This window comes from Lasiosphaeria miniovina (assembly GCF_030549165.1).
Source record: "Lasiosphaeria miniovina strain SMH2392-1A chromosome Unknown B0T26scaffold_6, whole genome shotgun sequence".
NCBI classification, from domain to species: domain Eukaryota; kingdom Fungi; phylum Ascomycota; class Sordariomycetes; order Sordariales; family Lasiosphaeriaceae; genus Lasiosphaeria; species Lasiosphaeria miniovina.
In genome coordinates, this window is record NW_026848225.1 from 1,769,777 (window position 1) to 1,795,212 (window position 25,436).

General features: G+C 55.1%; 7 protein-coding genes across 7 annotated transcripts; 5 read left to right on the forward strand and 2 right to left on the reverse strand.

Annotated features, from left to right (window-relative positions):
* Nucleotides 1–1,839: 1,839 nt before the first annotated feature.
* Nucleotides 1,840–3,157, forward strand: B0T26DRAFT_754700 (uncharacterized protein; the record flags this gene model as incomplete). The annotated part of the gene is made up of 4 exons (XM_060445856.1): nt 1,840–1,882; nt 2,034–2,059; nt 2,131–2,510; nt 2,605–3,157. The coding sequence occupies 4 exons, from the start codon at nt 1,840–1,842 to the stop codon at nt 3,155–3,157; spliced, it is 1,002 nt and encodes a 333-aa protein (XP_060292810.1).
* Nucleotides 3,158–3,960: 803 nt separating this feature from the next.
* B0T26DRAFT_742922 (peroxisomal biogenesis factor 11-domain-containing protein) lies at nt 3,961–8,382 on the forward strand (the record flags this gene model as incomplete). The annotated part of the gene is made up of 7 exons (XM_060444186.1): nt 3,961–4,502; nt 4,586–4,661; nt 6,069–6,073; nt 6,210–6,214; nt 6,750–6,975; nt 7,074–8,272; nt 8,330–8,382. 7 exons carry the CDS (start codon nt 3,961–3,963, stop codon nt 8,380–8,382), a joined length of 2,106 nt encoding a protein of 701 aa, XP_060292811.1.
* A 1,298-nt stretch (nt 8,383–9,680) lies between these two features.
* B0T26DRAFT_408699 (major facilitator superfamily domain-containing protein) lies at nt 9,681–12,040 on the reverse strand. The gene is made up of 6 exons (XM_060434860.1): nt 11,556–12,040; nt 11,310–11,440; nt 11,083–11,221; nt 10,886–11,011; nt 10,558–10,815; nt 9,681–10,487 (listed from the first exon to the last, which is right to left on the reverse strand). The coding sequence occupies exons 1-6, from the start codon at nt 11,754–11,756 to the stop codon at nt 9,783–9,785; spliced, it is 1,560 nt and encodes a 519-aa protein (XP_060292812.1). The 5' UTR covers nt 11,757–12,040; the 3' UTR covers nt 9,681–9,782.
* Nucleotides 12,041–12,931: 891 nt separating this feature from the next.
* On the reverse strand, nt 12,932–16,091 carry B0T26DRAFT_754704 (cytochrome P450; the record flags this gene model as incomplete). Its single annotated transcript, XM_060445857.1, has 4 exons — nt 12,932–12,968; nt 14,373–14,457; nt 14,524–15,653; nt 15,757–16,091. The coding sequence occupies 4 exons, from the start codon at nt 16,089–16,091 to the stop codon at nt 12,932–12,934; spliced, it is 1,587 nt and encodes a 528-aa protein (XP_060292813.1).
* A 355-nt stretch (nt 16,092–16,446) lies between these two features.
* On the forward strand, nt 16,447–19,034 carry B0T26DRAFT_721829 (uncharacterized protein). Its single transcript, XM_060442564.1, has 2 exons — nt 16,447–17,838; nt 17,904–19,034. The coding sequence occupies exons 1-2, from the start codon at nt 16,643–16,645 to the stop codon at nt 18,682–18,684; spliced, it is 1,977 nt and encodes a 658-aa protein (XP_060292814.1). The 5' UTR covers nt 16,447–16,642; the 3' UTR covers nt 18,685–19,034.
* A 1,220-nt stretch (nt 19,035–20,254) lies between these two features.
* Nucleotides 20,255–21,495, forward strand: B0T26DRAFT_654513 (fructose-1,6-bisphosphatase class 1/Sedoheputulose-1,7-bisphosphatase; the record flags this gene model as incomplete). The annotated part of the gene is made up of 3 exons (XM_060438553.1): nt 20,255–20,379; nt 20,499–21,286; nt 21,362–21,495. The coding sequence occupies 3 exons, from the start codon at nt 20,255–20,257 to the stop codon at nt 21,493–21,495; spliced, it is 1,047 nt and encodes a 348-aa protein (XP_060292815.1).
* A 983-nt stretch (nt 21,496–22,478) lies between these two features.
* B0T26DRAFT_721838 (acetyl-CoA acetyltransferase) lies at nt 22,479–24,374 on the forward strand. The gene is made up of 3 exons (XM_060442565.1): nt 22,479–22,849; nt 22,926–23,017; nt 23,091–24,374. Exons 1-3 carry the CDS (start codon nt 22,843–22,845, stop codon nt 24,252–24,254), a joined length of 1,263 nt encoding a protein of 420 aa, XP_060292816.1. The 5' UTR covers nt 22,479–22,842; the 3' UTR covers nt 24,255–24,374.
* The last annotated feature ends 1,062 nt before the right edge of the window (nt 24,375–25,436 follow it).

The following is a 25,436-nucleotide window of genomic DNA, read 5'->3' on the forward strand; positions in this document are numbered from 1 at the left end:
CCAAACGGAGCCTGCACGCTGCTGCCCTTTCGAGCGCAATTGCTAACTCGCTTTGCTTCCTCCAACGTAGTTACCAAAATGGCCCGGGAAATCAGGTACGCCGCGCAATGTGAAGAATGTTTTTCTCAACGAGGGGTCCCACGAGATGCCGTGTAGCACAAGAAGCGCAGATTATGTTGTGTGCAGCAATCAAGCTGACAGGATGGCTTTTTTTAGATGAATTATGCTCCTCCGCAGCAAGAGAAGAAGGAAAACGACCGCGGCTGTCTCTACGGATTGTATGTTGTTTCCATTTCCGTTTTTCTTCCAGTATCGGGGCCGGTCAGGAACGGAGAGCTGGCACACCGAGTCCTCTGCCCTAATTTATGCCCCGACTTGATGCTTTTGCTGGCACGCCGTGAACTAATATTTCTTAACAGCATGGCCACATTCTGCTGCTGCTTTCTCTGCTGCGAGACATGCGATTGCTGCTGCGATATTTGCTGCTAGTCGGCGAGTAACCGCCAGGGGGTGCAAATCAATACGCCCGGAACCGGAGAGTAAAAGGATCCGCTGAGCAATGTTGAGCCTTATACCGGCGGCTATTGCAAGTGGAAGATTGATGAGTGCCAAGGCGACGGAGGGACGAGGCGGGCCGTCGCAAACAAGAAGCGTTGCTCAAGTGTACCACCAGGCCCATCTCGCAATATCTCAGGTGGCATATTCAGAGATGCCGCGATATCCAGGGAAGGAGGGCATCAAATAGATGTTTGCTTCGTAGGGGGTAGAGAGCTTGTGTGTAACCGTCGTTGTGAGTGGGACCAATGTCAGTGGAAAGCTGAGAGAGTGACCTGCAAGGTAGATGCAAACCTAACCCGTGCAGAAAACCCTGTAGGCAAGGTAGCTAGCTCATACGTATGTAGGAATATACATCAACATAAGGTACTGTAAAGCTTTGATATAGTTGTCGGTTTCCTTCTAATAGCCAAGGGCAGGTTTCTTGGAGGGTTCCTATGTATATGGCTATAAAAGAACTGGCTAAATTCCTGTGTGTACTGTACATAACAAAATCCAGGTTGCAATCACAAGCTTGAGACAGCAGCCAACAAAATCAGGTTTCCAGAAGTATCCTGAAGCAAAGTCTCCATTGATACCTCAAAATAGCCACACTTGTATTTAATGCTTGTCATAAGCTCAAGTAGGGAGTATTTTATGTAGTTAGTAGGTTTATCTCAGACAGGGGTTACTTCATCTCAAAGTTGGCACTAGATATTGGGTCTTGCTTCGATTCAGGTGTTGCTTAAGCTCGGCTTTGGCCGAGTCACCCCTGCCAGTCAGAGGTTGAACAGACCCAAGGAGAAGTCCTTTGAACAAATTATAGAAAAGGTCGCCAGAACATTCGGCTGCAGAGTTGCATGCCAATATCACATCAACCCATCTATTCCTAGGATTTGCGTCTTGTTGGATTATTGTATTTTAATTCGAATTTTAAAACGAAAGAGGATGCCTTTTGGTGTCAAATGAGGGGGTGGCCGGATACTTTCGAACCCCCGCTGTGCCTCGGTTCCCGAGCTTCCCCAAGCCAACGGCGCAACATGGCCCATTGTCTCATCTGACCTTGTCAGCCACCGACTCACACAGCCATATCAAAAGGCAATTCCTCTCGAGCTTCTACTCTTTGTTTCCCCTCTTCAATTCTCGAATTCTGGGCTAAATTAACTTTTTATTTTACACGCGCGCAACGAACGCATCCCGAACTTACTTGACCCCATACCTGACCCGACAGCCCTGTGCCTGTACCTGTATAGTATAGTACGGCCATTCCCCAGGCCATTCCTTGCCGCCCCCTGAAGACAGAAGATGCCTTTCAACACAGAACTGACGCGCCGGCTCGGCATCGCTGGTACGTGCCTCCGAAAGCATCCCGATATTTTCCTCACCTGCCGTTCCGCTCAACGGGCCGGCCACTCTGTTAGGAGGATGGAGCTTTTATTATAACAATGCGTGGCATAAAATATGCATTCACTAACATGTGGTTTTCTGAAATATTACAGTGCCTGTCGTGCAGGGTGGCATGCAAGTGAGTTGGCCACCGACTCTCCACAACTTCATGGTCTTACTGGTTGCTAACCTGTCCACCTCATCAATCAGCATGTGGGCTACGCTGAGATGGCGAGTGCCGTGTCGAATGCGGGCGGCCTGGGCATCATCACGGCGCTGATATTTCCCGACCCTGAGGGGCTGCGCCAGGAGATCCGCAAGTGCCGGAAGCTGACCAGCAAGCCGTTCGGCGTCAACATCACCCTGCTCCCCGCGCTGGTGCCCCCCAACTACGACGCCTACGCCCAGGTCGTCATTGACGAGGGCGTCGAGATCGTCGAGACGGCCGGCAACTCGCCCGGCCCCGTCATCTCCAAGCTCAAGAAGGCCGGCTGCATTGTGCTCCACAAGTGCACCACTATCAGGCACGCCGAGTCCGCAGTGAAGTTGGGAGTCGACTTTTTGAGCATTGACGGCTTCGAGTGCGCTGGGTACGTTTATTGTGACTTTTGATGACATCATCCCTACTATCCAACTCGTTTATAACACTTGACAAAACTGACCTCTTGTCTTACACCACTACAGCCACGTTGGTGAATCAGACATCACCAACTTTATCCTGCTGAGCAAGGCGCGGCAGACGCTCAAGGTGCCTTTTATCGCGTCGGGCGGCTTCGCCGACGGGCAGGGGCTGGCGGCGGCGCTGTGCCTAGGGGCGTGCGGCATTAACATGGGCACGCGGTTCCTATGCACGGTCGAGAGCCCGATCCACATCAAGATTAAGGAGGAGATTGTGCGGGCGCAGGAGACGGACACGGCGCTGCTGCTGCGGCGCTGGCGCAACACGACGCGCCTGTACCGCAACAAGGTGACGGAGCAGGCGCTTAAGATCGAGCAGGAGAGCACCACAGGCGAGTTCTCTGAGATCGCGCCCTACGTGAGCGGCAAGCGCGGCCGCGAGGTGTTCCTCAACGGCGACCCGGAATATGGCGTCTGGACGGCCGGGCAGGTCATCGGGCTCATCCACGACATCCCCACGTGCAAGGACCTCATCGCGCGCATCGAGAAGGAGGCCGAGGCCACCCTGACGGAGAAGACGGGGCTGTACGCCCCTGTTGCCCCTTCGGCAAAGTTATAGCACTGTCAAGGGTGATTTTGTATATTTATTGTCGGCGTCGGTCTATTGCATACCTCGGTACATTAGATAGCTCATTTCTCTTAGGACTCTGGTGACGCCTTTCCGTTTCACTCCTTCTGTTTGATCCGACTCGCGAGCCGAGTCTAACATGAAGTGTGATATCAGGCTAGGAATTTCTTTTAGATTCACTACTAGAATCAAATTCATTGTCAGAATCAAATTTATGGAGTGAGCAAGAAGAAACATATGTCGACTGCATTGCTCAGCGTGCAAGCCGAGGTAGCGAAGTGGGAAGTGGCCCACATACCCACCCCTAACCCTAACCAAAGCGTACCCATGACTCGCGTTGGCATCGAGTGGTCAGCTGATCGACCCCTGTAAACGATGGGCTCGGCTCAAAAATGTAGCGGCTCAATTCCATGCCCGCCCGAGGCCTACGGTCTCTCACTGGGACGGCGCACCAGTGGGGGAGGGGAGGACCTCGGCATGTGCTTCGTCTGCCGAACGATGTCGTGGGTTTCTTCGTCAGCAGGCCATGATATTGTCGTTGTCCGTTCTGCTATTCCTACCGTCTTTTATTACCTTAGTATTCTAGTCTGTGATTGAGCAGAAACGGTACCTTGCATCCAACACAGGGCAACTGTAACTCCCCGACCTTTTGTGCTTACAACAACCCCTCGCCACGTTCCCCAACTTCCTAAAAATTTCCCGGCCGAGGGATAGATATCCGAATCCCCGCGCGATCGCAGCAGTTGCCGCCCGCACGACCTAAGTAGATACGAGACATAAGCCAATCGCCCATCATGGTCGCCGACGCAGTCGTCTATCACCCGGCGGTGTCGCACTACCTCAAGTTCGTGGCGACGACGGTGGGGCGCGACAAGCTGCTGCGCACGATCCAGTACTTTGCGCGCTTCTACGCGTGGTACCTGCTGCGGACGAACCGGCCGGCGGCGGCGGTGCAGCCGTGGGAGGCGGTCAAGAAGCAGTTCGGGCTGGTGCGCAAGGTGCTGCGCGCGGGCAAGAACGTCGAGCACTTCAAGGCGGCCGCCGTAGCCGCCGACGCCCGCAACATGGATCCCGTGCTGCGCTACGCCGCCGTCGGCCGCCAGCTCGGCTACGCCGGCTACCTCACCTTCGACCTCGCCACCCTGCTCGACACGCTTGGCGTCCGCAAGTCGCCCGCTACCAAGCGCTTCCAGCGCGAGGCCTTTCGCTTCTGGGCCATGGGCCTCGCCTGCAGCGTCGTCGCCCAGACCTACACGCTGTACCGGCTGCGCCAGCGCGAGGCGCGCGTCGACCGCAAGGAGGGCGAGGGTGTGGTTGAGAGCAAGCGCATTGTCCTGTGAGTTTTTGTTCATTCCATTTTCGTCTTCGTCGTTTCTCTCGCTCATGCGGCCTGCTAACCGGATGTGTCTATCTACATAGGGAGCGCGCTGCGAGCCGGCTCCAGCTGACATCCGACCTCTGCGACCTGGCGGTTCCGCTCTCGGCCCTGAACTGGGTCGGCTTCGACGACGGCTTTATCGGCCTCGCCGGCACGCTGAGCAGCTTGATTGGGCTTTACTCTCAATGGAAGAAGACGGCATGAGCGCAGAGAAGGAGGGGAGAATGGTTCTAAATGTGTACAAGTACGAGGCAGAAACCCCCGTAAACCAAGTCCGAAATAGAGAAGGGAAGCGATGATGCTGCGGAGATATAGTTCAGACCGGCTAGAACTGCCTTACGCTCGCTGGGATTTTAGAGATAGCTCTTTTCGCGGCCATTGCTTGAACAGCTACTATCCGTTTGTTTTGATACCTTGTTGTCCTAATTGCGCCATTGGAACCACTTGTTGGCCATTGTCTTTCCAGATATCGTGTACCTCTCGCATTTCACTCCGCATCCTAGTTGTTCTTAGTGTATTTGCCCCCTACGTCACACGAGAAGACAAACGAGTGTCATGACTGAAGCGTATTAGCTCTTTTCAGATATGAATGGCTCACCCGTCACGTGGTAGTTGTTGAAGTTTGATATACATGTGTGTCTATGCACAAATGTATATATACCTATCAATAAGGTGGCACGTGGGTGTTCTGGGGTCAGGCAAGCAATGGAACTTCTTCTGCAGCGATCCAAGTCTGAAGTGGTTGAACGATGGGACTGCCCCTTCGGCCCCACCCCCACCACCAAAGTTCCCAAAAGATGCAGGCTGATGGGCTCGTAGGGGAATGAAGACGACCCCACCATCCTTCCCACGGAGGTATTAGTACTCCGCGAGCTGTTGCATACCGCAAGAGCTCCATCGTCGTGGAGTAAAGCTAATTCCTTGTTGGAAATCGACCAGGGGTCGCAGGGCAGTGAACGGGGCGCTGTTTGTGGCCGTCGTGTAATGGTACTGTACCTATGTATGCCTGCGGCGCGGCGATCAGATCGCCCGTTTGAGCTTGAAACCTGCCGCACGAGAAAAGACGCTTCACTCAGACGGTCAGATTGGTGTTACCTAGCATTTGGGAAGTGCAATTAAAGATCTGAGCTGAGAGGTGTCTCTTTTCTACGCAACACAACGAACGGCCTGGGGCATTTGATATTCCCATGCTCACATTAGCTACCTTATATACCTTACCTTCCAAATATAAAGGGAGTATTTGTATTCAGTTTGTTAGCCGGCCGAACTATAGCCGCCTACCGGATACACAGCCCCTAATCCGGACGACTAACGTCAATTAGCGCAGCAAACCAACAATGGAAGTGACGCACTTGAAAACCTGTAGAGAGGCTGGAGGGGGGGGGCGACCGCAGCTGGTTTCACCCCCCAAGCATCGTCTTTGCCCACCGTTTCACCGACAGATACCAACTCCATGACGGGCAGCACGTTGAGGGCGGTAAGGAGATGACAATGCCAACGAAGTGATGCTTACAAGTTGCCTAGATCTCGTATGTCTGTACTGTACAGCACATACATATAGTAGTGCCTGCCCTGCTAGTAATTTTACTGATTCGTCCATCCATTTGTGAGGCTTCCAACCTGAGATTTCCCATGTAATTGGACAACAAGTCCCACACCGAACAGTACTTGTACTTGGTTCTCTCCCACTCCCATGGAATATTCCACGTATTCCCTCCCTGTCCCAACGCGCGCCACTGCCTTGCCTGGGGAAATCTGCAATCCGCGTAGGTAGTGTACGGATGTCCCAACTCCGTCCGTGCATGTATGTACAGTACATACATCCTAGTAGTTCTAGTTGGTCCCTAGCATGAAATCTGGCGTCTGAACTCTGAAGCTTCCCGGTTCTAAAGCCTACCTCGCCTTCCCCTCCACATCGTCCCCCACTTCTCAGCCGTCGGATTCACAAGCTCTCCAGGGAGGAACTGTTCAAAGCCACAAAACTCGTCATCAAGTCTGGTTTGAGTCTCACACTCGGAACGCAAACAGCAAATACGAACGCCGTTTCACATTTTCGCAATACTAGGTTGTCCCACGAAAGAACTTGAAGAGTATAGACAAAGGAGCATAAAAGAGAACGACACCGGCGCCTGCCACGCGACATAAAAAAGCTTCTATCCGCCCTTGGGAAGCTTATTGTCGCGCGTTTCTGAACTTCAACATCAGACGGTGCACCACAACGCCCCCTACACGTCTCCGCAACCACCAATTGGCTCACCACAACACGTCCTAGTTCTGCCCTTCCCCCTCGGCCAGCAATTATGGCTGCGCCAGCTGAGTTGGGAGAGCTGGGGCTCTCCATCGTCGGCCTGGGCAGCGAGTACCCGCCCTACTCGCTCAAGCCCGACGCCCTGGAGACGTTGGCCCGGAAGTACTACCCAGAGTCGCCGGCGTAAGCTCCCCTCTCCTTTCTCTGCCATGCATGCATGTAGCAAATATGGCTTGCTGGCTGGCTAGCTGGCTGACACTTGTCGACCGAGAAACAACCAGCATGCAAAAGGTGCTCGCCATCAACCGCTACACGGGCATCGACTACCGGTCCTCGATCGGCACGGCCGACCACCCGCTGGTCAACCAGGACCATGCACCAAGCATTACCGAACTCCACAAGATATTCATGTCTGACGGAGTCCCATTAGCCATCGGCGCGGCGCGTAAAGCGCTAGCCGAGGCTCGCATCGAGCCCGCCCAAGTCACGCATGTGGTATCTACAACGTGCACCAACTCGGCTAACCCGGGCTACGACCACTTTGTAGCCAAGGCGCTAGGGTTGGGTCCGGGGGTCGAAAAGGTGCTGCTACACGGGTGCGGGTGCAGTGGAGGGCTAGCGGCGCTGAGGACGGCGGCGAACCTATGCCTAGGCCACGCCATGCGCGGCAAGCCGGCGCGGATCCTAGTGGTGGCTCTCGAGGTCAGCACCTCTATGGTTCGCAGCGAACTCGACAGCATCAACGCGACGCAAGAGACGCGCATCGGCGTGGCCCTGTTCAGCGACTGCGGCAGCGCTGTGGTGCTGAGCAACGGCATCGCCGACCACAGCAACAGCACCGGCATTCCACCCCCCATATATGAGCTACTAGGCTGGGAACACCGTGTCATCCCGGACACGGAGGAGGATCTCGGCTTCGACGTAGACCCGATCGGCTGGAAGGTGGTGCTTTCTCCCCGGGTCCCCAAGCTTACGCAGGCTGTGCTCGCGCCAACGTACGCGGCCATGATGAACTCCCTTCCGCCGTTGCCGAAAGCGTACCAGATTCCGGCCGACTTTGACTGGGCCATGCATCCCGGCGGGGCCACCATACTCACGGGCGCCGAGAAGGCCATGAACATCTCGCCCGAGCACATGCGCGCCAGCTACGACACGTACATCCGCCACGGCAACAGCAGCTCGGCCACCATCTTCAGCGTGCTGGACCGCCTGCGGTCCAAGGAAATGGACGAGCTAGCACCCGGGGGGCGGGTCCGCGACTTTGTCATCGGCTGCGCCTTTGGTCCCGGCATCACGGTTGAGATGTGCATGCTCAAGCGGAACATGGCGACCGGGGATAGCATCATCCTGTCAGGGCTGCAGACGCCGCCCGAAACAGAGAGCGAGGCAGGCAGCGGCCCGAGCGAAGACGGCATCGACGAGGACGAGGACGAGCCAAGACCACACGGCCAGGGCCAAGACGGCACCAACGCGGCGAGGAGTAGTCGTCGCGATAGCGACAGCGCAAGTGGTAGTAGTAGTGGCTTAAAAGAGTCAGCGGCGGAAGACGCGTTTATAAACGAGGCGATGGAGCACGTCGAGCTGGACTGAGGACGCGGCCGCGCAGAACTCGTTTATAATGTTGCCAAACAGATCAGAGACAGCGATTCCCCGCCTTTCTTTTCTTCTCGTTTTTGTAAATACCGTTTTCTGATTCTCGGCGCTGAAAATACAGGATTGAAAACCTTGAAAAGAAAGAATCATAATGAGATCCATGTTGTTGATGGGCGCTTACTCAGACCTTGTCGTTAGGACGAAGTTCAAGTTGTGCGGCGTAGTATGTCAACCCAGTCACGGCTAAGAAACGAAGGCAGACTAGCGACTCGGCTCTCGATTACCTGCCTCTTGGCTCGCCTAGAACCCCAAGATTGGCCGGTGCCGCCATGCGAGCTGACATGATTATGCCGAAAGCCTTGGGCACCTAATAAGTAGTAGGTAAGATAGCCATGAGAATATATATGCAAGGTATGTGAGAAGGCGCCTCCACTTGTATACAGTCTCGTCAGAATACAAACACACATCACGTCCGTCCTCGGTAGGTACTGGCAGGTAGGTAATGCGCGCGTGTGGTGCACGGCCGCATTCGAACGGAGCAGAGCGGGATAGGTAAAAGCAGTGCAGTTGGCGGCGGGGATGGGAACCTGCCAAAAACAAAAACAAGAACGTGAAATCTAAGGTACTGTTGAATGTTGAGGCAAGGTCGAAGTCGTCTTCCTAGCCCGGCGCCGGCTGTCCCTAGTTCTAGTTCTGGTTCTGGTTCTGGTTCTGGTTCCAGTCTGTCGTACTCGCGAGAGCGGGGCCGCCTCGGCGAGCTACAAGAGAGAGGTATAAGACACTCATGCCTAGGTATGTACCTACTTAGCTAGCTAGCTGGTTTGGGATAACAAGGGCATGAACCAAGTCGGCTGACGAATTGCGTGGCTCTTCAATTGCCCCTGAAATTTGGTTGGTTACTTTATGTAGGTGAATACCTAGGTAGGTAGGCAGCTCTCATATATCACCAACAGCTTCATGAACCAGCCCTCGGAGCGGGTTATACGAAGAAATCAATAATACTGAGAGAGGTCGGGCGTACACACCAATCAAGATCCCTCGCCATCTTAGAAAGCCATTAGGCTGCAGAGTGTCGCAGACAAAAATGCGCGAGCAGAAGAAGAAAATATCAAGTCGCAAACTCCGCATGGAAGTATTCGTAGAATAGCCACTACTACCTAGTCCATAGAATATAGAACAGGGAGAAAAATCCATAGAGCGCGCGCATAAGCACTGGACTTTCCATTGCCATTACCAAGTACGAAATACTATCCCCGTGCAAAGCCAAAAGCTCTGAGAAGGCAGATAGGGTATCAAGCTCGTGATTAGTTCCGAGGCAGCCCGCACAACAAAACATACGCATAGAGACCCTCGTAAGACCAATTATTCGTCTTCCACGTCCCCCTTGAGATAGTCATTTACGAGCTTGCCTTCTCGGCAAGAGCGGGGTCCACCGCCTCCTCCAGCGACCCCAGACTCTCACCCTTCTTAAGGCCGAGCTGGCGCGTGTCGTAGCCATTCTCCTCGAGGTATGCACGAAACCGGGCGTCCTCGTGGGTGATGGTGTCCTGGCCGATCTCAGGGAGGCAGAAGATTACGAGCACGGCGCTGAGGATGCACAGGCTGCTAGACACCCAGAACGGGTACTGGGCCTGCAACGTGTCCGAGTTACCACCGGCCGCGGCAATATATGGAAAGACCCAGGTGCCGACAAAGGCTCCGATCTTGCCGACGGCGGCCGCGATGCCGTAGTACTGGCCCCGCACACCCGTCGCGCACGTCTTGGCTGCGATAAGGCCAATGTTGTTGCCTGGACCCAGCTCGCCGAGCGACTGGAAGATGCCGTAGACAACGGCGAATGCTCCCACCATGCTCGGTTGCGCAAGGCGGTCGTAGCAGGCCGCCATGATGAAACCTACGATGGCCTGCAGTGTGACGCCAATTGCAAGCGCGTAGCGAGGGCCGATCCAGTCCGAGACGGGTGCGCCCAGCATCGTCCCCGGAATGTAGAAGAGGTTGATGACCGTGTTCCATCCAAAGACGGTCGTGAGCGGCGCAGTGGAACTGTCGAAGATATTGGCCAGGATCGGGGACGAGTAGATGCTAAATGAGTATGCCGAGAACTAGCCAAGAATATTCGTATAAGTAGTTGCCCTTATTTCCATGACTCGAGGTGAACAAGAAGATACTCACATCGTAGAGAAACCAGATCAAGCTGACGGCAGCCAAGCGGGGGCCGTAAAACTTCAAAACCAGTAGGTAGGGCGTCTTAGCGTACTTCATCGAGTTTCGCTGGTACTCCGCAGGCTCCTTCAAGTACACACGCAAAACGAGCAGACTGAGGGGGAACACAACGCCAATTCCGAGGCTGGTACGCCAAATGGTGCTGAGATGCTCGTTGTTGCAAGCTGCCGCGACTACATAGGGAACAAATGCGCCAATGACAAACCCCTTTTAGTTCTCAGGGTCAGCCCAGCTCAGCCTTGGGAGCCAAACATCTCCACGCGGTAAAGAAACTCACCCAGTCGATCATGGTGTTGGTGAACATGATGAACCACAGATTCCTCGAGCCGGCCTTGAGCTCGCCAGTCGACTCGGCACATCCTACGCTGCCAGCAGGGTATTCACCCCCTATCCCAATGCCGACCTGTCGTGTCACAACAAAGTCAGAGCGCGTCCCCAGTGGTAGCGGCCAGAGGCGGCGTTTCGTCAACTTACAAAGAAGCGCCAGGCTGTTAGAATGTTAAACATGCCAACCGGGTCACCGTGGTAGTACGAGCCAGCCGCGAGCGCGGTGAAGACGATCAGAATCAACGTCGAAGTCAGAAGGGTGTTGGTCCGTGACCACTTGTCGGATCTGTCACGAGGAAGTCAGGAGCTGTTGCTATATATCCACATGCCACGGGAGAGGGCAGGATATGAGTTTATGCCCCTCGCAGACGTACAGGTAGCCAAAGACCAGCTGGCCGACGACGGTCCCGGCAAACGCAATGTCGCCGAGATAGTGCTTGGCGTTGGACGTCTTCCACACGTCGCCATATTGAATGGCCAGGATGGTGACGACAGATCCAATGACCTAGATTTCGAGTCAAAACGAAGTCGAGGCAGATATTAGTCTGTGGACGCGCGCGCTTTGATTTCGCTAGACTAATGGGGAGAAGACGGAGAACGTGTCAATTTCGGGAACCCACGTTGTTGATGTAGCCGTCTGAGAAGAGTCCGGCACCGCATGCTATGACTGGGAGGATCGCGGACCAGAACGAACGGGATTCGGCCAGGGGAGGAGCCTGGGGGGCATTGGCAACGGCGCCAGCGCCGGCATCAACAGGCGACTCGGCCTCCTGAGCCTCGGCTTCGGTCTCTTTGTTGCGGCCAGACATGGTAATTCTCATCGGCGTCCGTTCTGCAACCTGGAGAGGAGAGACGACGATCCCGTATCGATATCGGAGGAAAAAATACGGCGACGCGACTCAAAGGATAGAGCGCGGCGGCAACAATGAAGGATGAGTTTCGGTAGTTTGTCGCAAACCAGCTACGTAGCTAGGCGATCAAATAGAATCGACCCCGCGCACACAGGCGCACGGTAGTAGAAGAAAGCTCGTGTGAAGAGGCTAGGTAAGGTTTGATGAGGAAGGAGAGACAACCTGTGTGGGTTTGGTTGAAGTGGTGGGGAAGGCGGAGGGGGAAGCGAAGGCGAGGGGGGGAGGGGATGGGATGGATGGGGGAAGCTATTTCAGAGCCGAGGGGAATTCCAATCTGCAGATCCCCGGCGGGCAAGAGAGTCAATTCGCAGAATGCAGGATAAGTTCGGGTAGGGGTCCTAGGTAGCAGGTAGCTTTGGAGGGACAAGGTAAGGTATGATAGGGATGCACGTTCTATGCGTGCACTCAAACTGGGCCTGGCGAACCACGTCCCTGCAAACCCTCTCCAAGGTACCTACCAGAGGTATGGCTAGGTTGGGATGGTTGGGAACAACAAAGCATGCGACCTGGTGAGCGCCTTCTTCACCTTAGTTCCTTGCGCCAACCATGCTTCCCTCCAAACTCAAATACTGGGGCAGAGCCAGCACGGACACACGTGGAGCAACGTGAGGACGACGAGAAAAGTTCCCTTCAACTACAAGAAGGGTCCTTGCCGCCTCCCCTGGGGCGTTCGTAGTGATACCATCATCAACCCCGTCGGCCTCTTTCCCGTAATGAGACATCAATAAAGCTCAGGGAGCTCCTCGGGCAGGCCGCCAAGCGACTGGGAGCTATCCTTGGCCGTCACATGCTTAATGCTTGGTGGTGGGCGCTATCGTGCAGCAGAGCCCCTTTACAACCTAACTTGGGCGTGGGCGGGCGGTAGGTAGGTAAGGGTTGGAAACCAATCTTGGTTCTTGGTCAAAAGTAGCTGGCCCAAAGACTCGATGAAAAAAATCACATTATAATGAAAGAGGCAGGTGACGTTGTCGTGCATAGACCGGGGACAAGCTTTTGGCGTTTCTCTGGGCGGGGAGCTACCCCGCTAAGAGCTAGCCCAGTCCTGGGCAGGTGGGGTCGCTGGAGTGGCGCCCGCCCTCCCCCGTTTAAACGCACTGAGCCTCGGCCAATCGAAGGCCAAAGCTGCACAGGCCACAGAGTCACGTCTGCATGAGGAACTGCAGCCGGCATTGGCCGCCATTTTCCATCTTTCCAACGGATGGGGGGCATGTCTCAGAGCGCTGGAACATTGATTCTCTCAGCTGAGCTGCTTTATCAAATACAATGGCACGTCGAAGTTCGAACTGGCGATGATGGATGCTTGGCGCAATTGAATTGGAGGTCGAGATAGAGTGCTCTCACAAACTTCCGGCCGCGTCGCCTCAGCACAGCACAGGTTTGGTGCGCCGCATTGGCCTCGGTACTCGAGCTCGAGGCTTCCTCGATCAATCCGAGGTTGCGGACTCGAACAGATAGATAGGACTGTCGGTTATCGCAGTTCGGCTATCCATACAGCGTCGCACCGCTGCAGGAGCATTTCCCCCCGATAAGCGACCAGAGATGGAAGAGCCTTGGGATACCTAGTTGCGCCCCCCCTTCTCTAGGTCGTGCACAGCTAAACACTGCTGCAAGCCCGCCCGGTAACGGCAACAATGCTGTATTCAACCAGGCCGCAGGTCGCTGGCCTCGGGGCTTCACCGACAGTTTGGTCGGCATGTCCGAACCTAACCCACTTAACTTTGCGCGGTACCTATAGCGAACACATAGTACACGTGTGCAGCCACCGCCGAAGCAGGGCCGGAGACTGGTAGCTTTCGCTACAACACTATCGATATGCTGGTGGAGGGTTGCTTGTCAAATTCCCGACTATGTATGGTACAGGTATCTATAGAGAAAACTTAGATTCAAGGCACTGGCCGAGTCAGTCGGTCCCCTTCGCTTGGCGGCACAGAGTGAGTGAGCCGACGGTAGGGGTTTCCGCTGGCCAATTATCAAACCGGCAAACCCACGTGTTTTTATAAAGCCCAGGTCGTGGATCTTCCAAACCACCGGGAAGGTTGGTGGTCGACGTGAGTTCCTCATTCGAGCTCGTTCATCCAAAAGCCGTGAGTTGGCGTGCATTGGACAGGTCCTCCCTCTGCTCTCTCTTGAACATCTTGCTTCTGAATTGTCGTCTTCCGAGTGTCTGCCAACCTTCATCGCCTCCATCTGAAACCGAGGGTGTCACGAGTTGGTTGTTTGTACTTCTAAACCGCTAGGCTGACCCGGCGCCGCGCCGGCATCTATCCGAAGCCAAGGCCAATTGCCGTCAACGCCATCTCCCGATTGGTATCCGTCCTGTGCAGTAAATTGTCACAGCCAAAGCACGGGCCCATCTTCGATTCAACACCCAGATTTGGAGATAACAAAGTTGGTCTTCTCTTATTTATTATTTATCATTTTCGTAGCCCGTAATTCGACATGCTTGGTGTAGAGGGTCTTGGCCTGGCCTATATAGCCTTGTCAAAACGTAAAAAAAGCCTTTCATGTTCTGGTCTCCCCGCGTACCCGTCGGACTGACAGGTCATGCCGGCGTCATCGACAATATGGCTGGTGTAGTTTGAGTAGATGGCCGCGATGATAAGTTTCATTTCTAGGAACCTAGATGTTAGTCTGATGAGGACGCGAAGACAAACGAAAGTGTCACCCAGCCACTCACCATGCATTGCGAAATTGGATCCGATGCACATCCTGCCCCCGGAACTGAAGGCCCAAAACTGTCGTCTCTGAAGCTTTTTTCTTTCCTCCTCGCTGTCATCAGCCGATGGAAGCCACCGGGTGTAGACCCACCTCTCCGGTTCAGGGAATATATTTTCGTCGCGGTGCAACGTATATGGCATCGCCGCTATCCGAACCGTCCCCGGAACTTTGTATTTCCCAATCTGGCAACCTGCTTGCGGCGTTTGGCGAGGCTGCGCGCCTGGGAGAGGGGCGTGAAGACGAAGTGTCTCCATGACCACAGCGTGAAGCAGCGGCAAGCTGTCAAGTTGCTTGTAATCTGGCAAGAGGGTTTCCTTGCCGCCTTGATCCAAACGCATATTTGGCGCAAGACCAGCGAGCTCAGCCCGAAGCGCCGCCTGAAGGCTCAGTGACTGGGACAGCTGCCAACTCAAGTACGACAATGTTATCCCGGTCGTCTCCTGGCCAGCCATGGCATGGTCAAAGAGCTCAGAGACGACAGAGAAGGGCGTATTCAAAAGCGCCTTTGGATACAGAACCGAAGTAGTTCCGTGAGCCTCAAACTCCTTTTGGAGGCCAGAAACTAGAGCATTCCAGACTGTTGGTTGGCTGACGGAAGCTGCTGATGTCCACTTAGCTGAAGTGAATCTCTTGGCCGTTGCCTGACATAGCCCCTGGCACCAGTCTCCGAGCTCCTTGTTGGCCGCGTCTACCCATTTGGGGCACAGAGGAATGCTCATCTTGCGACAGATACGAGCAAGTCGAGGCATTTCATTGTCGAAGAACCCATAGTCGTTACGGGCCTTGTACAACTCGAGAAAGTGGTCTCCATATGCCCTTTTGCTTAGGAAGTTAGAGCTATTATCAAGACCAAAGATATAGGCGGTGATGAAGTCCATGGTGGCTGCCATAAATACCGAATACATGTCTATGCAATGGTTCGCCGGCGATATTCCGAGCAGGGGAAGAAGCCTATCATAGAGAAGAGCACGGGCCTGAGCGGCGGCCGACGGGCTGGACTGGATGTAAGATTTGGAGTATACGTTCGATATCAGCCGCTTCCGTGCTGAATGCTCTGCTGCGGCCCGTTCTGAGAACATGCAAGGGACGCTTTGGGACCACGAGTGAGCAGACGGCGGCAGACGGCGGCAGGCGCAGGACTCAACTCCATCTCACTGTCGGTAACGGTGACACACAGCACACAAGCACTTACCCATAGTTGTCGAAGACGGAGTACCAGGCCGGCTTGTCGAAGCCGCCCTGGTAGACAGTGCGGACGCAGTCCATGTCATTGATGCTTAGCTCATTGGGCCCGATGCGGATGACAGGGCCCAGCCGGCGATGGGCATCATGGAGTGTTCTGTTCTCCCTGTGCACGAAGCGGATGCCGAGGATCCAGACGCGTGATAAGGGCGCTGACCAGTGCGCGTTTGGGATTTTGGCCAGCGGCGACAAGACGGCGGGTTGGAGTATGCAGCGCCACGTAAGAATTACGGCCAAAGCAGCGCCTATGAGAATGCTCAGCGGTGAAACCTCATTAACAGCCATATTGTCAGTTCCTATCTCTGAGTTTCGAGATTGTCAATGGCGTCGCTTGCCGTGACGAAGGTGGACCCGTTGGAGCAGGCAGCACTCCGTTGTGTTGGCACAAGGTGCATTGCTAGCGCTTCCAACATCAGGCATGTTACTCATAGCCTGGAAACCGTATAGGGGCTGTGTGGGTCCTGGAATAGATCGTATATACGTGTATTATACGATTTTAACTATGTTCCATAAAGTTCAACCATGAAATGGTAGTTGTATTTCAGTGTATTTCGAATTTACGATACTGTATTCATTTTGCTCTGTCAACTCGGCTTGCAAATCCCGTCCCAGTTAAAAAGTTGATCTCAGCCTCGGACTTCCCCGAGTCACTTTGGCCAGCAGTGTTAGAAATCTTTTTGCTACCCCCATATCTGCCTCTAGTATCTACCTTAGTTATATCACCGTCGCCGGTTGCGTCTAGAAATGTACGAATTTAACAATAATTCCAGATCCATTCGTTACCAATTACAATCACAATCACACCTTCGCCAGACATAAGCCAAAAGAAAGAGAAAATGAACGGCTTACGGACAGAGCGCCACAGAGTGCAAGACATCGAACTAGCGATGGCTGCACTAACCACGAACCAGAGCCTGGCGGACCTACCAAACGAGATATTGCTCCTTGTTCTGGCAAATCTCGAAAGCGCTCGGGACATGCGATCCGTGGCCCTAGCGTGTCGGCGACTGCACCAGCTCGTGAGAGACGAGGGCTGGAGGGTTTTTGTAAAAACCGGCTTCAGCTCCATGTCGGTCCCTGAATCTAGGAAAGGCCAACACAACTGGCGGCAGCTGGCCGAGTCCCTTACGTGGCAGAGCCGCTGCTGGGACAGGCGAGCGCTCCAGTTCCAGAGCTTTGTTCCTGTTTCCGCGCCCCGCCAGCACGCATCTCGGAGGGCCCTCTTCCAGCCCGTTCTGGATGCTTCCTTCGACCCCGACACACAAGAAGAGCTGGTCGTATGGGGTGCCGGGGAGACTGTTGTTGCCCGGTACCGCGAGCGACGAGCCTCGGGCAGGCCGGCAAAAATCACTTGGCTCAGATCCGAGGGCAAGGATTTCGGTCTCGTAGCCGGCCATGACGACGTCCGCGCAGTAGCAATAGCGAGGCACTACGGAGCCCACCCCGGTGGTCGGGCGATTCTAACAGGACGAGACAACGGAGAATTGGCCCTCCTGTCTGCCGAGCCGGGGCGGTTCGGCGAGCGTCTTGCCAAGTTCAGTCCTGCTTTTTCCAGCGAGGAAGCCATCTCAGGCACCAGGCCAGAGAAATCTACAGACCAGGATACTGTCAACTCTTTGGATGTCACGTATAGCGGTTCCGGGAGCCTGGTTGCTGCAGCGACAAGGTCCACCATCTTGGTTTACAAACTCCCCGAGGATGGCAGCACCCAAGCAGCACCATCTGCGACTTACGACTTGGCAAAAGAGGCTTTTAACTCAAGCTCTATACAGCTGTGTCGCGCGGTATGGATGGGCCAAGGTGATGTATTGGCGCTGGCGCTGAAGGGCGACAAGGAGAATCTCCGCTACATGACCATCACCCCGTCCGGATGGACCTATCTCTCGACTGCCAAGAACCCAGACGTGGAAAAACAGTTCAGTACCCGTAATAGCAACATCTGTCCGAATTCACTGCAGCATGTCCACCCGCAGGCATGGAACAAGGGCGGCACAAGTTTGCTGCTCAGCGCCTGGAGGGATGGCACGTGCAGGTAAGTGAAATCGACATGCCCCGGACAGCTAGTTGCTCCAATCTCGTGCTGAACCGTACTCACAGGCTTCAAGATCTTCGCACTCCTTCGCCGTTTGACGCCGTTTATCAGGACAACATAGACCCTTGGGCTGACATGGAGGCACTGATGGTTTACGGCACAGAGCGTTTTGTAGGAGGCGGCATGAATGGGGCAACGGTCAAGGTCTTTGATTTCCGGTGGACGAAAGGCTATCACCACAGCTCGGGGCTTCCATGTCTCGACCGAGCACCCTTCTCGCCGCCTCCGCAGCCGTTCCTCCAGCCACCCGGCATTGGTAGCAGTACCCACGGCCCCGGGACCTGCAATTATCTTCGAGGCGAATTGTGCCGTTGGCACACGCTCTCGAGGCACCTTTACTACCGGCCGAACGCTACCTTCTTTCTTTCGAGTTCGTTGGCGCGCAGGAACGGCCCGACAAGCGTCTGGTCGCTCGCTAAAGCCTCAAACGTGGCGCCAAACTTCTTCATTGGCATATTGGGAGGAATTATTGAAGCCAACTTGGAGCCGTCTCAAGACAAGACGGCAACGATGAGGAGCAGCACCATCAGCGACCCTAACTTTGGGTTTGGGGACTGGAGGCGAACGGGCGCGGAACAAGGGGGTTACGTAGCAAAGCCGCTTGACATGGCGGTGATGGAGACTGGCGACGGGGCTGCTGTATGGGGGAACGACCGGCCCATCCGGCTCCCTCGCATGCTAACGCCGGGCTTTGATGCGCCAGATATCATCCCTCTGGCGAGTCATCACCGACTCGACCCTCGGCTGCATCTTGTTCGTAATGTGGAACGTCGCCTATTGGCTTGACCTAGACTTTTATATTTCCACCTCCAACTCCACGTACACGCACGCACATTCCTTATCTTTGTGCGTATCAGACGCATTTTCGGAGTTCAGTGCAGACAGAAGAACCAACACTCGTCACGAAACATTCGACGCCCTCTAGCAGTGCCGCGTATTATTACTGTAATTATGCACGTACCATACGCTCACGCCTATTCTGTGACGTCACTGTTGGAGCTGATGTTTCAAACGAGCCAGGGTTAGGGGTGACCCTTGATGACCCACCCGTGTAGCAGCACTTTGGGGAAACCCTGGAAGCTAAGACCCTGATTTGCCGCGTCCCGCAATTGCTCAGAATCCAATTCTGTTACGAGACACGAAGGAGAACAGGTCACGAGGACAGAAGAGAATACACGTCTTATTAGCCACAGACCACCAATACACAGCGGACTTGGCGGGTCACGAACCCCAGCTCCTCATGTGAGCCGGGCCAGGCCAAAGAGACCCAGAGACCAAGGGGCCACAAAGTTGTTCCGGAAACACTTCTTGGCCCCGGCGGATGCCTCCCCCTGACGCCCCAGGGGCCCGCCAGAATTGCCGGGCTTTGGGCAAGCTCGAGGCAGCTTCGGCACAAGCGTATGCGCCCACGCTTGGCCGCGCGCGTTTCGTCCCGGGAAATCCTCTTTGCAAAGTGGCACCCGCGTCGGGATCTCGTCCTCAGCCCCCCTGCTAGGCCCTCGACGGGCTCTTTTCGGGGAGCTTGCCAGCGTCCTCTTGGCCGGAATTGGCCATCGAGTCCCGAACCCAGCTCCAGCTCCTGTCCGCCCATTCGCGACGGGAAAGCCCAGAGCTGCACAACGGGAGCGCATTACACATAACCGAAGTCTGAAGAAGGCCATTGGACAAACACCGACCTGTGTAAGCACCCGCCGCCAACCACGTTCCATCGAATTCACCCGTTCGTCGTCCTATTCATAGCCGTGCCTTTGCCGATGGCGGCCGAGAGGATGGAGGGGCAGAGGGGTAGGCGGCCCATCACGGCTGCAGCTCGGGAAGCTCCCCTAGGTCCCCACCTCCCCAGGTCCTCCCACATTACCTACCTTGATACAAGATGCGTACGCCGCCCTGGCTCGAATAAAAAGTACAAAGAGTCCCTATTTCATTGTTTGGATTCTCTCGTGTCCGTCTTTGCTGTGCCACTCCATCGACTCGTGCCTATCTACTCCACACTTATTCTCCCCGGTTGGATATTGCCGAGTTCTTGATCTACCATCCGCGTCACGCTCGCATGACGATTTGCATTTTGATTCGAACCCCACCAAACCCCTCCAAACTAGCCCCTAGCCTAGCTTGCGTATAAGTCAAACTCAAACCTTAGCCTCTCGCGATCCATTGACAGCAACAAACTTGGGGGGGGGGAAAGGAGTAGCATTTATTTTCGAGTGAAAGAAGAGGGAATTACCGGGCTTGGGTTCGTTCTGATACGAGAAAGTCGATTTGTTTTATCCAATTCACTACACATCTCAAGTTACTGGTCTCCGTTCCCAAAGGCGCCTTACGGAATACATCGCGAGCGAAACCCACACTCCACACAATGGCGTCACTTACAACGTCCAGCGGCGACGCCCAAGGGGAGCAGATCAACACACACATCGTCACCCTCACTAGATTTCTTACCGAAGAGCAAGTCAAGCACAAGGAAGCCACCGGGGACTTCACGTAAGTAAACAACATACATCCCTCTCTCCATTTTCGCTTCTACAGTTCCCCCCTTTTTAGTCAGGTACCTACCACTTCTCCTTGGGGTATGCTTGCTCACAGCCAGCAACCTATCGCAGCCTCCTCTGCCATGCGCTGCAGTTCTCCTTCAAGTCAATCGCCTACTACATCCGGCGTGCGACACTGGTGAACCTGACAGGGCTGGCGGGGTCCATGAACACGACGGGAGACGAGCAGAAGAAGCTCGACGTCATCAGCAACGACCTGTTCATCGAGGCGATGCGGTCGAGCGGCAAGTGCGCGCTGCTAGTGTCGGAGGAAGAGGAGGAGGTCATCTTCTTCGGCGACGCCAAGCACGCCCGGTACGCGCTCGCGTGCGACCCCATCGACGGCAGCTCCAACCTGGACGCGGGCGTGTCGGTGGGCACCATTTTCGGGATCCACAAGCTGGCCGAGGGGTCGACGGGCACCAAGGAGGACATCCTAAAGCCGGGCACAGAGCTGGTAGCGGCGGGGTTCACCATGTACGGCGCGTCGGCGCAGCTCGTCATCACGATGCGCGGCGGCAGCGTCAACGGCTTCACGCTCGACACGGGGCTCGGCGAGTTCATCCTCACGCACCCCGACATGCGCATCCCGCGCAGGCGCGCCATCTACTCGGTCAACGAGGGCAACTCTCTCTACTGGGAGGACGACGTCAAGCGCTACTTTGAGTCGCTCAAGCAGCCCAGCCCCGAGACTAACGGCAAGCCCTACAGCGCCCGCTACATCGGCAGCATGGTCGCCGACGCCTATCGCACTCTCCTCTACGGCGGCATCTTCGCCTACCCGGCCGACAAGAAGAGCCCCAAGGGGAAGCTGCGCATCCTGTACGAGTGCGCCCCCATGGCTATGGTGTTTGAGAACGGTAAGCCCCTCTGTCATTTTCCTCACGTCTATAATAATGGCTAACGAGTTTCTGTTTGTTTTTTTGCCCAAATAGCTGGCGGCCAGGCGATCGACAGCAACATGAACCGCATGCTTGAAGTGGTTCCCGAGAACATCCACGACAGAGCGGGCATCTTCATGGGCAGCTATGACGAGGTGGAGAAGGTCAAGGGGTTCCACAAGAACTAAAGGAAGGGAGGCAAAGTAAACAAATAACTCTATTATTATGAGAATGAAATGATATCCATGCGTTGGTGCGCATTGCATGAGGGGTGATGTTTCCCAGCACCACATGATTTTAGGTTTCTCCCGACGGAAAATTGCTCGAGGTAAACTTTGGCCGTTGTGATAATGAGTTTCATCGTTGTCCCGTCGCCGCGGATTCGCGTGTTGCATATCGCACCTCGGTGTTTTCATTACCTAGCAAAGTAGCAAAGTTCAGTATCCGTACTCACTCATAGACGTGGGAGTGAGCCGCTGCTCTGAGTCCATCTCGGGGCCGGCGTCTATCCACGATGTTGGAGGTCCGCTCCGGACCGTTCGTTAGGTATCGTGGCCTACATCACATGGTCCAGAGAGCACCAGTAAAAAGTAATGGAAGAAGGGGAAAAAAGAGAGGCCGAAAGCCCGCCGGACCCGGCATGGCGCCATCCACATTCCACCGCGTGGGCGCCTCCAATTCCAACGGCTTTCCATTTTTCTTGTTTGAAGTGCCCAGTGTTGGTTCCATGCGAGAGAGAGCAACACGAGCAAAGCCTAGTGTTGAGGTGGGGTTTAGCGGTTTCCAGTTTCAGGGTCGAGTCAGGGGAAAGAAGTGCATTTTGGGGAAACATGCAGGCAGGGCGTGCATGCCCGGTTCCTCAGTGAAGCAAGCCTCGTTGATGGAAGAAAAAATCGCATGTGAAATGTTATTCCCATTCCTGGTGCATACCTAGGTAGCCTCTTCAAAGCATGCGTCTCGGCAGGTTTCTGTCCCGCACCCAACTCGGTCAGCTCGGCCGCCGCTTCCCCAGGCTCCTCGCAGTGAGAGCTGCCCTGTGCTTGTTCCAGAACCGCGGATTGCCGCTGGGGCCTGGGGGGGCAAGGGTCAAGATGGAAGGGGGGCAAAGCCTCAATGGACGCGGGATACGGATAGTTGGCGGAGAAAAAAAGCATGTGAAAGGCCGCTGCGGAGAGCGGCACGCACCACAAGATGCACCCTAAGGCGCGCTAGACCGCAACCAGCAATACCTCGGTCGTTTTCTGACATCACCTGCCCTCTCCACGTCTCACGCCGGCCTTGTCTCCATCTTCATCCTGTCTCCGATCGCAGCTCCAATCTCCTAGCACGCCGTGCCCGAAGTCGAAAAAATAACATACAGATGTGCTAGTAGTCAAGGTAGCATCTGTCCGTCTTGCTTATAACATCTTTTTCCGCGACTCGGTTTCCCATTTCCCCCGAAACCAACAACTCAAACACAAAATCCTGTCCACGTCTACCTACATTCCGATCTCCTCCCCATAAACGAGTAGACAAAATTCACAAAGTCTATAATCATGGGTGGTTAGTGAATTCCCGCTCTTCCGGTTTGCCACTGGCCGGGCCGATGAGTCCCGACTGACAGAGTGCACTGCTGTAGCTCTTGATAGACTGTCCGCCCTGGGCAACCAGCTGTCCGGCTCCGTTGCGGCGGGTGGCAAGGCGAAGATTTTGGAGAAGAACCCCGACGATGTGAGTTGAGCAATCGATTTGCACTTCATACGAATATACTTTAATTGTTCTGCTGACAAGCTGTCTACGCTAGATCGTCGTGACAGCATGCCTGCGAACAGCGATCACAAAAGGCGGAAAGGGAGGATTCAAGGACACGCACGCGGCCGACCTCATGGCGGGAGCCCTGAAGGGAATTATTGACCGGTCCGGCATCGACCCGAGCCTGGTCGAGGATATCTGCGTCGGCACAGTGCTTGCGCCGGGCGGTGGTGCGACCGAGATGCGCGCCGCCAGTCTGGTAGCCGGATTCCCCGAGTCGGCTGCCGTCCGCACCCTTAACCGGCAATGCTCGTCGGGTCTTCAGGCCTGCGTCGACGTCGCCAACCAGATCCGCTCCGGCATGATCCAGGTCGGCATCGGCGCCGGTGTTGAGAGCATGTCGCTGCAGTACGGCCCTGGTGCCGTCAGCGAGTTCTCCGAGGCGTTCGAGAACCACCCCGAGGCAGCCAACTGCAAGGTTCCCATGGGAATCCTCTCGGAGCAGATGGCTAAGGACAAGGGTGTGAGCCGCGCGAGCCAGGATGCTTTCGCTGCTGCGTCGTTCCAAAAGGCTGTGAAGGCGCAGGCTGCTGGCCTCTTTAAGGAGGAGATCCTGCCCCTCAAGGTCAAGTTTGAGGACCCCAAGTCGGGCGAGACCAGGGAGATTGTTGTCGACCGCGACGACGGCGTCCGCGACGGCGTCACTGCTGAGTCTCTCGGCAAAATCAAGGCGGCTTTCGCCAAGGAGGGCGGGAGCATCCACGCCGGCAATGCTAGCCAGGTCAGCGACGGCGCTGCCGCTGTGCTGCTGATGAAGCGGTCTACTGCCGAAAGGCTCGGTCAAACCATCGTCGGCAAGTTTGTTGCCGCCTCGATCGTCGGCGTCAAGCCCCTCCTCATGGGCGTGGGCCCTTGGAAAGCCATCCCTAAGGTGTTTGAGCTTACTGGCCTGACTAAGGAGGACGTCGACATTTTCGAGATCAACGAGGCTTTCGCCAGCCAGTGTCTGTGGTGCGCGCACGAGCTAGGAATCCCGCAGGAGAAGATCAACCCCAAGGGCGGCGCCATTGCCTTTGGTCACCCCCTTGGCTGCACCGGCGCCCGCCAAGTCTCAACATTGTTGTACGAGCTGAAGAGGAGGAACCAGAAGATTGGTGTCACGTCCATGTGCGTCGGCACCGGCATGGGAATGGCTGCCGTATGGGTGGCCGAATAAGCGGCTCGGACAATCCTGTAAACCATCCTGACATGAAATGTAGTGTATTTCTAGGCTTTCGCTTAGGTTATTGGTTATATATAACTCGACGCGCCTTGCCATCTAAATCAAAATTTACCCATCTACCTCATGTGCAATCGATCCTATCGTTAATAACCGAGGGTGCGAAGTACACATGTGGACATTTCACGTCGCTAGTAGCCGATAGGGTGCGAGGGTGTAGTCGTACGGAGCACCCGAGATTCGCTTCAAGATTCTATGGCAAAGTGAAAGTCTGATTGCTGGCACAATTGTTTACCTGGTCAAACCCGGAGAGCCGCAGAGGGGCTTTCTGGCAACCCTTCCCCGCTAGATCCACTTGGCTGGAAAACAGGGTTCAGACCCGAGTGGGAGAGGACTGTACTGTACTAGTGAGAAAGAAAATTTGGATTGATTGCACATGTAGATAGATGCACATGAGAGACGCGAAAATAAACGACGGGAAAAGTAGGTTGAGAAAATGGACGGCCCAGTTTATCGATAACCAGGAACCTGACTCCGGAATCTCCTCGTAAATGGGCAAGTTACAATTTGTCTCCCGTGTGAATGTGGGGATATCAAGAACTTTGATCCCATCCATGTCACTTAACTCCAAACCCCACCCAAGAGACTTTAGGTTGTGAGTGTGATGGAGACTCAATTGGAACCGCAGCCAATGGGAGAGCAGGGAATCACAGACATCCCGTCACCGCTTCTGGCTCTTGCCGGGGGAGGAACAATTCAGTTCAGAGCCGAGAACGGTTGAGCTTGCCTCAAGTCAACCGCTTCTCCCTGGGCAAATCAATTCTCCCGCAAAATATCAACCTGAACAGCTGCGACCCTGCTCCCGTGTTGCGCAAGTCTTCATACACAAGTCATTCGCACTTCCAAGCCAACGGCCGCCAATTGGTTACACCAGACGGCCAACAAGGCGAAAGCCCGGTTCGACCTGCAGATACAGATATACCTTGAACAGAGCAGTGACTGCGCTGTCTGCGCCGTCCGCCTGCCACAGCAGCACCACAGCACCCCGCATCTCAATGACGAGCCAGGCTGCGCAGAGCAACCTGCCACAAGATACCAGCTGCTTGTGCTCAATCCGCCGCTAGAGGACAGTGGCAGCCAGCAGGGAATCTGGGCAGTCCTGCGGCCCAGAACTTGGCA